General features: G+C 43.3%; 1 protein-coding gene across 1 annotated transcript; it reads right to left on the reverse strand.

The window, feature by feature from the left end:
- Nucleotides 1–473: 473 nt before the first annotated feature.
- STPG1 (sperm-tail PG-rich repeat containing 1) lies at nucleotides 474–8,374 on the reverse strand. The gene is made up of 6 exons (XM_010576345.1): nucleotides 8,357–8,374; nucleotides 7,124–7,225; nucleotides 6,012–6,351; nucleotides 2,884–3,057; nucleotides 2,145–2,235; nucleotides 474–645 (listed from the first exon to the last, which is right to left on the reverse strand). The coding sequence occupies exons 1-6, from the start codon at nucleotides 8,372–8,374 to the stop codon at nucleotides 474–476; spliced, it is 897 nt and encodes a 298-aa protein (XP_010574647.1).
- Between the last annotated feature and the right edge of the window lie 3,765 nt (nucleotides 8,375–12,139).

The following is a 12,139-nucleotide window of genomic DNA, read 5'->3' on the forward strand; positions in this document are numbered from 1 at the left end:
CCTTTACATTGCAAACACGCTTTTTTCAATCTTGCCTTTAAAAATAATATTGTAAAATACGGACCAGTGAGTTGGACAAAGAGCTGGTAGTCAGGACTCTAGTGCTGCTTCTGCCACATTGTTGCTGTGTGGCCCTTTGGATGACATTGGACCATCTGAAGGTGTCAGGAGATGCTATGCTCTGATTTTATAAGGATTTAGACACTTGGTGCTCATCATAAATCTACTGTCCCCCATTCACAAAAGGTCCTACATGCTGTGTGCTACTGAGCTAAGTGCCTCTCAGAAATGGTGTGTGTCTTCAGGTGTCCACATGCCTTTGTGGGTGAGCTCTCCTAATTTCTGTGCTTCATTTTTTTTCCTGTTGAGTGGGCAATAGCGCTGTTTGGTCACATTTGTGTTTTGCTATCTGTAGTAGTGAGAAGTACTTCAGAACAATTCTTATTTTTACCTGGCCCAGGGAACGCTTCCTGTTATCCACACTCTGTCCATTGCCCTGTGTTTGAGACAAACGCAGTCTGCCTTGAGCAGTCCTGCTTTGGAGACCCTTTGTAATCCACAGGGTTGTATTGCCTGGGCCCAGGCGAAGGAGGATCTTTACAAGGTGGGATGGCTGGAGCAGAGAGAGTCAAGCAGAATTCCTGCCTGCCAGGAGAAAAAGAGATTTGAGGAACTTGTCCCACACTGATGGGGTTTTATGTCTGGAAATAAAAGCTGTGGTTTCTGTTAAGTGCCCTGGGGAGGTGGATACTTTATCCTTCTAAGCCAAAATCTTTGGGAAATGATCTGGGGGAAGAAAGGGTCCAATTGCAATGCCATAGACAGTCCTCTTTGTTTATTGTAAAATAGAAAGACTTGCCAGTGGTCCAGCCTCTGTAGAGACCTGGCTGCCCAGCTACTGCAAAGCAAGATAGTGCTGAAACCAAGACAGCAATGCCAAATGACTCCAACTGGGAGTTCCTCCCATTTTCTCCCACTGACTGAAACAGGAGAGGGAGCAGGCTCTAACCCCAGCAGTTGGGTGTGGAGTGTTTTTGTGTCTTCTGATAATACAGACTGGTGATCTTCTCTCCTCGTATTTAATTTGCCCTTTCCTCTAGCCTTCTGTCCTTATCAAATGCCACTTGGCATTGCTTCCCTCCCAGCCTACAGCTTCCCACTCTTTTTACAAAACCCCTGTTATAAGATACAACTGCTGAGAGATGTAGTAAAGATACACCTGTTGGGTAAGGAGAGCCGTGGGCTTTCTCATGTTCTCATTCTTTTCCACGGTCAGGAATTTATTGTTGATCTTAATCTTAGGCCAGGCAACGTCACTGCATGGTGACAATAAATTTACTTGAACAATTTGCTGATAGGCAGATTTATTTGCCTTCTCATAAGGACAGCAAGGGGGAGAAGGGCTTGGGAGGAGGGAGTTTCCTTTCATGCCTTTTAATCTCTTTTAAACAAGCGGTAGGATGGAATACAAGGGAATGGCAGTTCTGGCTTGAAGGAAGTACTTGAGATTTTTACAAGCCTCTTCCCAGCCTTAGCAGGGGCTAAGGAAATGCCCAGGTTCCTTGAGATGCTGTGCAGCCACGAGCATCCCTCACCATTGCCGCCCAGCGGTTCACAGATTTGACTCTTTATGCCCAGTGTGTTCCTCTGGGGCCTGGGTCTAGGCACATCCAAAAGAAACACAGCCTAATGCTTAAAGCCTCTGCCTGGGATATGAAGGATCCTTTTCCAGGTCATGTGTGCTCTGGCTTCTTGCTCTGTACGACAGGGATAAGAAACTACCCCTACATCATAAGGGTGGTGCAGTGTTTAATTACTGTTTGTAAATGTCTGAGAGATCATCTGATAAAGGTACCTCTGATACACTGCTCCGGGGTGTTATCAACCCACACTCCCCTTCAAGGCAGTGCACTGTAACACTTCCACCTCTGAGCCAGTTCCTGTAAACCTGTGGCAATAACTGGCCCCATTGGACCAGGTGGTATAGTGGGACGCTGTGGGATCACTCTGCTGTCTGACATATTTTCATATGTCCCATAAACGTGGCATGTCTTCCAGGCTGGACTTACCTAAAAGGAGTTTTCTTTGCTTCTTTGGTCGGTTTATGTGGCTGTTAGGTTGCAGGCTCTGGAGTAAATCCGTACATCCTTGTTAGGCGGGAGGTCTTTGACTTGAAGCAGGATGTTATACCCTTGGGAGACACCTTGATGAGGGAATCGTTGATGTCGTAGTGACCTACAAGACAAACAGGAAAGGGATGTAAATACCAAACAAGGCCGCAACGGTGGCACTGAGGAGAGTGCATCAGTCAGTGAATGTAATAGAAGGAAAAAGAACCGGTATAACAGGACTGTGTGGGGAAATCACTTCTGGATTTAAAAAGTGCTGTCCTGGGCAGAGCTTATTTCGAGGGACACTGATAAGGCAACACTAAACTTTGTCCTGAGCATAGAAACAAACACAGATATTAGCAATTTTAAAGAATCAAACAAACGGGAGGAGAACTCGCATGTGGTATAACTTGTAAGATAAGCTACAAAGCTATGTGCCTTCACACTCCAGGTCTCAAACCTCACCAGGCAATGGGCCAGGAGTAGACTTCTTTTGCAGCTCGAGTACTGTGGAGCTTGGTACATTATGCACTAACGTGGCTTCTCCTGAAGCCTCTGGCATTTACACTGAGTTGTGGGGTATTATAGCGATTCCTTACAGCTACTCAAAACTGTCAGGATGGTTTCCAGATTGTTGTCTCAGCATAGGTTCAAAGGGACCTACCCAGAGCTCTTCGAAGGGAGACTAACTAGTGTCCTGACACCTGTTTAAATTGAACATGCCTTAAGAAGCTCTGAGTGACCTGAATTTGTGTGCGATGGTGCTCTGCACCCTGGATGATCAGAACCAAAATCACCAGCAACGTCTTTCCTCCCAGTTCAAGGCTCTTGTACATGGAGAAGGCCGTTTTCCAAATTTTTCCAAATTTAATCCTCTTGTGGTTTGGGACATAAACACTGTCTGGCCAGAAACGTAGTTGCTTTGCTTGCAGAAATCCATAGAGGTCTGTTTCAGAAAAAGAAAAAGGGCTTGTGAATGCTTTTGAATTGACTTTACCTGTGGGTAATTACCAACAAAGGAAAACCCACATTTAAAATCCAGTTGTCTCCATTGTGAGTGATTCTAATGATACAGCTGTAGGCAGTATTAGGGCCAAAATCTGGGAGTGTTTACCAATTGTAGGTAGGTCTCTTTGTGACTGCCCAGCATGTAAAGGTTGCATTTACACAGACGCCAAGGACTTGAAACTCTTGCAGAAAATGTGGCTTTGTGTGTTTAGCTGCTGTCTCTAGACTTCTCCAATGTCAGCTCTAAGCATCCATTTTTGTTCAAGTCGCCAACTGAGCACAGAATTTGAGGTGGTGCTGCCAAGACACCAAAGGAGCATCTGCATGGCAGCCTCTGGAAAGCACTACAGAGAAAAGGAGATGTTTCTGTGGCTGTTGCTGCTGGGACTGCAGGGTGGGCTGATGGCTTTGAGCTAAGGATGACTTGAAGGATCTGTATTTCAGTTCGTTCAAGCCTGCAGATAACTGCTGGAGCGTTTGTGCCCTCCTGCAGCTTGCACCAAGCTCAGTGTGCAGCACTGTTGTTATGCTGCTAGCGGTCCCCGAGCTAATTAACTTGGACAGAGGTGCCAAAAGTCCCTGGGGAAGCAGGTCACACTGCTCTTCTGGAGTGCTCAGCTACCTGCTGCAGTCACTGCCCTGGTGCACACAGCAGCTCTTTGACAAAATATATATAGAAACACATTTCATCCACAGCTCCTAAGAAGCCTCACACTCAAAGTGAGAATTGCTCTCCTTACAGAGTCAAAAAAACTACGGTGCCAAAGGCTGTATGAGTTACCCAAAATCACAGAATAGATCACTGGTGAAATGGGACAAAGGAAAGATTCTTCAGATTCCCAGGATGAAGCCTTACCTCCTGGAACATGGTCTGGGATTTAAAGCTTTTTATTGTTGGCTGCTGAAATTGACTTTTTCTAATCAGGCTATAGTTAGAGAAAACATCTAATGGTCCAGGCTAATTCAATGATGTAAGTGGAAGAGTCCAGTTCACGCACAAGAGTGGGGAGGTAGCAAGATGACACGTGCATTAAGATTCAAACACAAAAAGCCTGATGCTTTTTCCCTGGTTTTTTTTCGTATGTTTCCTATTGTAAGCTGGTGAAATGCCTACAATGTCATGATGTTTAACTGGCTTTATTTTAAGATAGGGTTTGGTCCCAGAGCTGAAGATGGCTTTAAGGACAGCTTGAGACACTGTCTTCTTGTTTCTCACTCTGTTTTTTTCTCCAATATTTGTAAATTTTCAGCTGTCAATGCCTCAAAAGCAGATCCTCCAGTTACTAGACATAAGTTCCTTTTTGCCTGAGTGAGAGCAGTGACCATGTAAAGACTGCAGGATCTGTCCACCTTTTTCTTCTCAGATGTCTCTTTGTCTATAGTCATAAATTATCAGACACTGCCATCTTTTAAATAGATAGTTTCCTGTTCTGCTTCTTGTAGGTTAGATATTATCTCCTACAGTAAATCATGAGTCAGTGATTAATTCAAGAAGGCCGTTCCCAGAAGCAAATTCTTACAATGTTAAAAATAATATGATGCGAATCCATTACAGTATGATATAGAAAATAATTATGGCCTGCAAACTAGTTTAATCAACTTAGAACATGCTGGGGCAGATACTCAGTCAGAGTGAGTCATTATAAGAAAGTTCAGAGTCTTAGCGTATAGGTTGTGTGAGCAAACATGATTACCCCATGTCAGCTGAGTCTCGGTAACTCTGTACGTGTGCTCTTTGCACACCCAAATTGTGAGGTAAGACATGTTTGTTTAAAACACCTTTGCTGATGTTTAAACTGTATCAAATTACTATAAAAGCATGAATTGCTTCAGGAACATGCATGCAGCCAGTTAAGATGTCTCAGCTGATGAGTGGCAGCTTATTAAGCTTATTAAATTTTGTCGTCTTCATTCTGTCTTAAACAGCTATGCAAAGTCATCAAATATTATAAAGAGTCAACGTGCTCTGCCTTACCACAAAGTGGATGTATCTTGCATTAAAGTGCACTTTAAAAGGGGACAGCTCACTAGGAAATGGCTGCAATGCGGACATGTTGTGCAGAAAAAGACAAAAACTCTCTCTAAAGAATAACAAAAGAATCCAAAAGTAATCACAGTTATAGCAAGACACCATTGAAGGGACAGAAAAGTCCATTAGCACTGCATATATTATTATAAACTATCTGATAATTGTTAATAACACTTTGTGTTTTGTTAGTATCTTCTGTATCTCAAAACGTTCTGAATTCCTGTGGACTAAAGCTTACAACACCCCAGTGAAGCCTGGTCACCGTGGCATGGGTGGGGAGTATCAGGCACAGAACAGTTAAGTGACTTACACAAGGGTGAATCAGCAGGAGGTTCAGGAACTGAACCTGAAGGCTAGGTCCTTGGCTGATATAAACTGGCACAGCTCCATGGCAAGTGGAAGGGCACAGTCAATTACATCAGTTGTACGTACACAGACCTGATTCCCAGCTCTGAGGTTGAACCTCAAAACCCAGCACCTGTTAAAGACGTAACATTCACCTGCCTTGAGCTTCTTGGCAGAAGTTCCCTGTAACCAACCAACGCAGGTCAGATTTCTGGGATGAAAACTCACGGGATGCTCTGGGGTCTTTCAGTATCAAAGCTGGTGGATGTGGCAAGGACACGGGTTACTGCCATCCCAGTGTCAGGGATGCATTCTTGCTCCCTTGGTATTGAAGAGTTATTGCCCGATGTGTGCTCAAGGTTCACAACAGCACGCGGTACATCTGCAGCACAATCAGAGGTAAGACAGCAGATCATGCAGAAATATCTGACCTAGCTTCATGCTCGTTTGTTTAGATACTGGTGTCAAACTGCCCACAGTGGCACAGACCTCAAAATCATCAGGCACAGAATAAGTACCTGGTGCAAAGGTCTGGGCTGTTGCAGCTACCCTGAGAGCTGCACCCAAACCAGGTAGGTTACAGCTAGTTCTAGTGTCTTCTGGAACATCAAACATCACTTCACAAACATTATACATTAGCTGTGACCCGCCCCCATCCTTGTCCTCCCTGGCAAATCTACTTACATAGCATTGATTGTGTGCTGGAGTGGGGATTTTCTCAATCGACCTAGCAATGGGGTGTTGAAACATGCTCGGGTTTTCCTTGCTGAAGTCTTGCTTGGGCTGAAAACATGACAGGATCTTGTAGGCATTCGCAGCTGGATAGTTGGAGATTTTCTTGCATGTAGTGCATGGAACCTGGAAACAGAGGGAGCAAGGAAACTGTCAGTAGCTGAGCTGGGAAGTAACCATGGCCTGGAATTTACCAAATCTAATTTTTAAGGACAGATCACCTTTTGCATTTTAAAAACAGCAGAAACTGCTACACAGAACTGATGGCCGCAAGTTCTATGAGATGAAATGGGGGTGAGGGTGACTTTTTCAGGTACCAAGTTGCATTGATTTCTTCTTTTTTGGGGTGGAGATTCTCATCAGCTTGCAAAAGAAACCTTAAAGACAACCTTTACATCTTTTGTTAGAGAGAACAGATGCTCAAATTATTCACTTTAGCTACAAATTTCAGATAGCTTAGTACAATATTCTAAATGAGTCCATAGAGTGAGTGTGTGTGTGTGTGTGTATCCTTCTTTACACTTTAGTAACTTAACAACAGCTTTGCCAATTTTGCTTGAAAAGGTTCATGCAAAATTAAAAAGGACCACCTCTGGGTGAGACTGAGCAAAGGAAATTTCAGCCCCAGTAGAAATTTAAAAGATAAGAGCATATGAAAAAGCAGCTTAGAAGAGCTGTTGGACTTCCACCTTAATTATAACTGTCTGACAATGAGAAATCATTTTCCCTCTTGGCTGGATTTTAGAAAAATCCCCAATACAACCCTAAATAGGTATTGCAGACATAGTCAACAGAGTCAGTTAAAGACCAGATCCATAGTCCACTGAAGTCAATACAAAGGCACTAGGTGGCTTTAGCAGCTTTGGAAATCAGTCTGAAATAAAATACTTCCTCTTACCAGTGAAGGGAAGTATGCTGTTCCTTTCTTTGACAATGAGGTGCCGTTGATCTCTGCAGACTGATGAGTGACACTATAGAATCCTGGGCCTTGGATTTCATTCTAGCAAGAGAAATATCACACGTGTGGACCAAGCTGCATTAGTTACCTCTCTCCTGGGGCAAATGCAATGAGACACAGGCCCAGGCTCACACCGATACCAATGGGACAGCTCCTTTCCCCAGTACGTCCCTGCTCTTCATCTTTCTGAGCGTAGACCAAAACATACCGATTCTTTCAGGAACAACTCTGAGAACAGTGATGCTGGAGCAGAGCAATGGTCCATATAGTCCATATGTGTCCATATATATCTAAACAACTTTTAAACCTTGCTTACAATTGGTCTTACTGGCCCTTATGGCTGTGAGTTCCACAAATAAACTACTATTAATTATTTTTTTAATTTGTATATCTGTTGCTCCAAACAGCTTTCATGGTAAATTACCATCCCAGTTTACAAATGGAGAATGAACATGGTTTGTACAATTACTTCTTTCTTTCAAGTTTAAATTTATTGTTTTTTAAGTTTATGCTGATATCCTTCTGGTTTATATGATACGGGAGAAGCTCACTATTTCATTTTTGTTAACTATCTCAAATACATTTCAATCCATCTTATTTGCCTTCTCTCTAAATTAAACATCTTCAGTGTTTTCATTCTTTACTGGGACTCTAATGATCATATCTCTTATTTCTAAATTGAGTCTGTTTCTGCCGTAACCTTTTTTCAGAGTCAGGGTGGCCAGAACTAAACATAACATTCCAGCTGAAGGTGTACCAGCAGCATAAATGATGGTATTATTGTATTTCCTGTACCATTGTCCAAGTCATCACTTGCACTCCCAAATTGTAATTGTGCATTGAGGTAGATGTCTTCCTTGTTTCAAAATTATAATCTTTTAATGCAAGTCTCCTGTTGCATGGAAAACTGAATATTTCTGAGTATCGGGAAGATCAAATTTCTCTACTGTCTACATGGCAATTTGTATAGACTGGGAGCCACAGCAAATCTAAAATCTCACCTGTAACATCTGAGTGGGACTTAATTAATTCAGCATGTGGGCAGAATGCATTATTTGCAGTCACCACACCTTTCCTGACTGTTCTCTTTCTGGGCTTTTCAAAAAGAGGACTGGGCGGGATTCTATTTATAGAGCCAAATAAATCAGAACCCGCCTGTGTCATACAGAATACCTCCAGCTTTTCAGACATGGCCCCATGAAGTGTTGAATGCCCTTGGTAGCATGCCCTACTTCTGCCAATCCCAGAAAAAAAAGTGGGACTTGGAAGGTCTGGGACCATACAAGATGAAAGAAATAGCTTTGTACTAACATAAATGTGAAATTATTCCAGTATGTAGGATGGAAAGAGCTGAAGTTCCTGATCTTTAAGAGCATTCTACCATTATGTGAACTTCTTTAATTGTCTTGTCTGCCAGTTACTAATGGAAAATATTCTGGAAGTGCCTGGAAGCGACTTAGTTCCTGTTCTGATGACTTCAGAGTTGGATTCTGACAGTAATCAGATGCCTCCCCCCCCAAATAATGTGTGCATAACAGTGAGGGAAAGAGACTAGGATGCATGGGATTGAAGAACAAGGCAATGTGCAGTTGAGAGGAGAAAAGAAAGTAGTTTGGGCATTATTCCACTCATGCAAAGACACGAGGCTGAATGAAGGGATTTGACAGTGTAGACTGTTTTTGCAGGATCAAGAAGGAGCAGGAAAGATGCAAGGTTGAAAGTGGGGAAATGGAAGCCTGCATAGGACGAGTGTATGGTTGATTAAAACCCACCATCTAGACAGGACCTGTGCTGATGGCCATACAGTAGCAGCAATCCTGGAATGACTTGCTCCCCCTTAAGAAACAACCAGAAACGGCAGAGAGAAGAAGGGAGGCTCTTGCTCTGCTTGGTCTTGCAAAAGAGCAGACTAAAGGGAAGAATAGATGGGAGTGGGCAGGCAGTGTTGTCTACTGGAGAAGATGCTGTTGATTTACAGTGAGATCATGGGCAAATCACTTCACCAGTCTGTTTTTTCCACTGCAGCTGAGCTCTTTCTTGCTACATGCATGGACAAGTGTAATAGAGCTACTACAGTGCTAAAAATAATAAAACCCAAATATGTGCCACTTCCATTAAAACTGGAAGAGCATTGCAAGGGATCAGATCCCAGGTCTCCAGTTCTCGTTATGTGCACACATAATTCTTGCAGATTTGGCCTTCCTCAAAAAAATGCCACCTGAGTTATAAAGCAGATATAGTCACAAATAATCTTTTTCACTTATTTTTCTTTGTAGGAAAATGCTTCAGGACAAACCAAAATTTGAGGTATGTGATGCAACCCTGGGAGTTTCACCAGAGCTGCTCTGACTTACGCTATGTTTCAGTTCAGCCCCTGTGTGATACTCCTAGGATGCCAAACCTACAGGAGGAGATTTCTGAAGATGTGGTCTGAGGGCTTGTCCACATGGAGGAGGCAGGGATCCTGAGCTATTTTTTATCAACCCCCAGAACTAGAAGGAGAACAGACACTGCACTGCCCTGGTCTTCGGCTTGCATCTCCATGTGGCCCTGTCATGTGGAAGCCCTGCCACGTGCTTGAGGTTCTCCACCCTGTGCTCCATGGACAAGAGGGTTATGCTGAGGAAAGCAAGACTGGTCCAATTTGCTAGAACTGGCTATTAAAATTGCAGCAGGTTTCCAAAGCAGCTGATAAAAAACTGCATCTGCAAGCTCTATTCCCTGGTGTTGCCCAGGCTTGGCTGCTCCTGCTGACCAGCCTGCTGAGGCTTGGATGGAGTCCCATGCTCAGCCCTGCCCCATAAAGGGGAGTTACTACTCTGGCAGCACGTTCTTGATTAGTGCCTTCCGGGATAGCACGTGTTAAGGGAAACAGCTACCGAGCCTTTCTCCCATCCGATGCATCCAGCTCTGGGTTTGGCATCACCATCATCACCTCAGCGTTGTTGAAAGTAATTGGAGATTAGATATCTACACGCCCTTGGAAAGCTACCTCCTGCTAAAGTGACTGCACACCTCTGTGCCCTTCGAATCGTATTCTGGTAGTATAAGGGGGCACTGTGCTGCGAGGTAAGTCCATCAGAAATACCTTGCAAACTCCAGTGTTCTGGTACCCACAGGGGTGTGTGAAGACATTGGTAAACTGGCAGAGTTACAAAAGTGGGTCAACTTACCTGTTAGGTATTCTAGGTCAGGTAGTAAGAAGCAAATAAGCTCTTTACATTGCCTAAATTACAAGTGGGTAAACTTCATGTACCGGCATTTATCCCTGACTACCCTGCTAAAGGAATGTGCTCCAAAATGGCTTGTGCTGAAAAGGACACAGTCAACTGCTTTTGGTGGAGGAAACTAAGTCAGCAACCCCCAAATGGTCTAGCGTTAATGGATCTAATGCTTCCCCTCCCCTACCTGGTGCAGCAACTTTTCTCTAGGGATAAAGCTTAAGAAAGAATCAGCCAAGCCCTTGTGTAGCTTGTGGTTTGGCTTCCTGCCCGCTCTGCCCTTCAAGCAGGAAATTCTCAAAGGGAAGGGAGTGCTTTGTGAAGCTACCTTAAGACTCTGCCTCTTCTCTTTTAGTCAGAACTTAGCATCAGGTCATCTGGAACTCCTGGAAGCTGACCAGACAGACTGATGGCGCCTATAGAAGGTATTTAAGCAACTCCTCTACCTTGATCATTTTCCCTCATCTTTTGTCCTTTACGTCCTTGATTGCTGTTATTCAATCCTGAGATAATACACTCCTGATATCACTGAGATGGGAGAGACAAGCAAGGAGGAAGAGATCAAAGGAAGGAGAAGAAAGAGAAGATGCCAAAGGCAGAAGAAGAAAGAGGGAGGATGCCAAATACTTCCTTGATTTACCTACTTTACATACCCAGTACACAAAGTTTCAGAAATTCTTAATATACTTAATTTTCAGAGTTGTGGGGTTACCACGTAGTCACCAGGAGACTGCCAGCAGGGGCCAGGGGCATCCTCCTTCCACCAGCAGAGGAAGTAGCTTGAAAGCTGGATCCAGAAAGCCCAGGAGGCCCTCGGCACCTGTGAGTGTTGGCTGGACTTGAAAAGAAACCCGGCAGAGGGCAGGCTGGGAAACAGTATGGTTTTAAAATATCTTTCTGCTTCCCTCTGCTGGCCAGATAACAGATGTACCAATGTAATTCCTACAAATCGGGAAAGGATCAGGGTGAAAAATAGCAAAAGATAGGAGGGGTCATCTTGTGCTATCATTACACAAGCGTTAACTCCACTGATTTCTTTGAATTTGGTCCTGAATTTCAGAAGAAACGCAACGTATATGTATATGTCCTAGAGAGCTCAAGAAGATTGGCAATGGGACCAGGGCCAAACCTGGGTGGGTGAGAGATGGGCAGATGGTACAGACGAAGGTACTGTATGTGGAGTAATTTCAAGGTTTAAACCAATAATATTGCATTACCATTTTTCTCATCCTGTTATCAGTTGTGATTACAAAGTTAATTTAACAGCCTTGATCTAAACTTAGTTGCTATTCTTGTTACAAAACAGGATAATTATGAGTTGCAAAAAAATTCAAAACAAAGACATAAACTTCAAACATTTTTGTTACTTACTTGCTTATACTGAAATCTCTTTGAGAATTAAATCCCTTTTCTCCCCTGAGTTTGAGATTCATTTCTAATGGTATTTATAAGGACTGGAGGAAATCTTGACACCTAAAAGGAACAGCCAATGACATTCTGAATATGGAGATACAGGAAACCTAACTACAATGCCAGCTTTCATTTTAAATAGGATGTGTAAGATAAAGGCAAATCTAACATTAATGCAGTATTCAAGTCAAGAAATCAGCAGTCATTTCTGCATTTAATTTCCCTGTTTTATTTAAGAAGCAAAGGGAAAAAAAGCACTTTGAAGCACTACTGTTGCTGAATGGGCTTTAAGGGTGACTCAGTGCTGTTACATCACTTTTGCAGG

The sequence above is a fragment of the Haliaeetus leucocephalus genome, unplaced genomic scaffold, assembly GCF_000737465.1.
Source record: "Haliaeetus leucocephalus isolate CR32 unplaced genomic scaffold, Haliaeetus_leucocephalus-4.0 Scaffold517, whole genome shotgun sequence".
In the NCBI taxonomy this organism is placed as follows: domain Eukaryota; kingdom Metazoa; phylum Chordata; class Aves; order Accipitriformes; family Accipitridae; genus Haliaeetus; species Haliaeetus leucocephalus.

Excerpts from the sequence above, each read along its gene's own strand:
- STPG1 (XM_010576345.1), bottom strand. Across the intron at positions 6,352-7,123 it reads CAGCATACTTCCCTTCACTG|GTTCCATGCACTACATGCAA; the intron begins GTAAGAGGAAGT and ends CTCTGTTTCCAG. Across the intron at positions 2,236-2,883 it reads TTTGGTTCTGATCATCCAGG|GTCACTACGACATCAACGAT; the intron begins GTGCAGAGCACC and ends TTTGTCTTGTAG.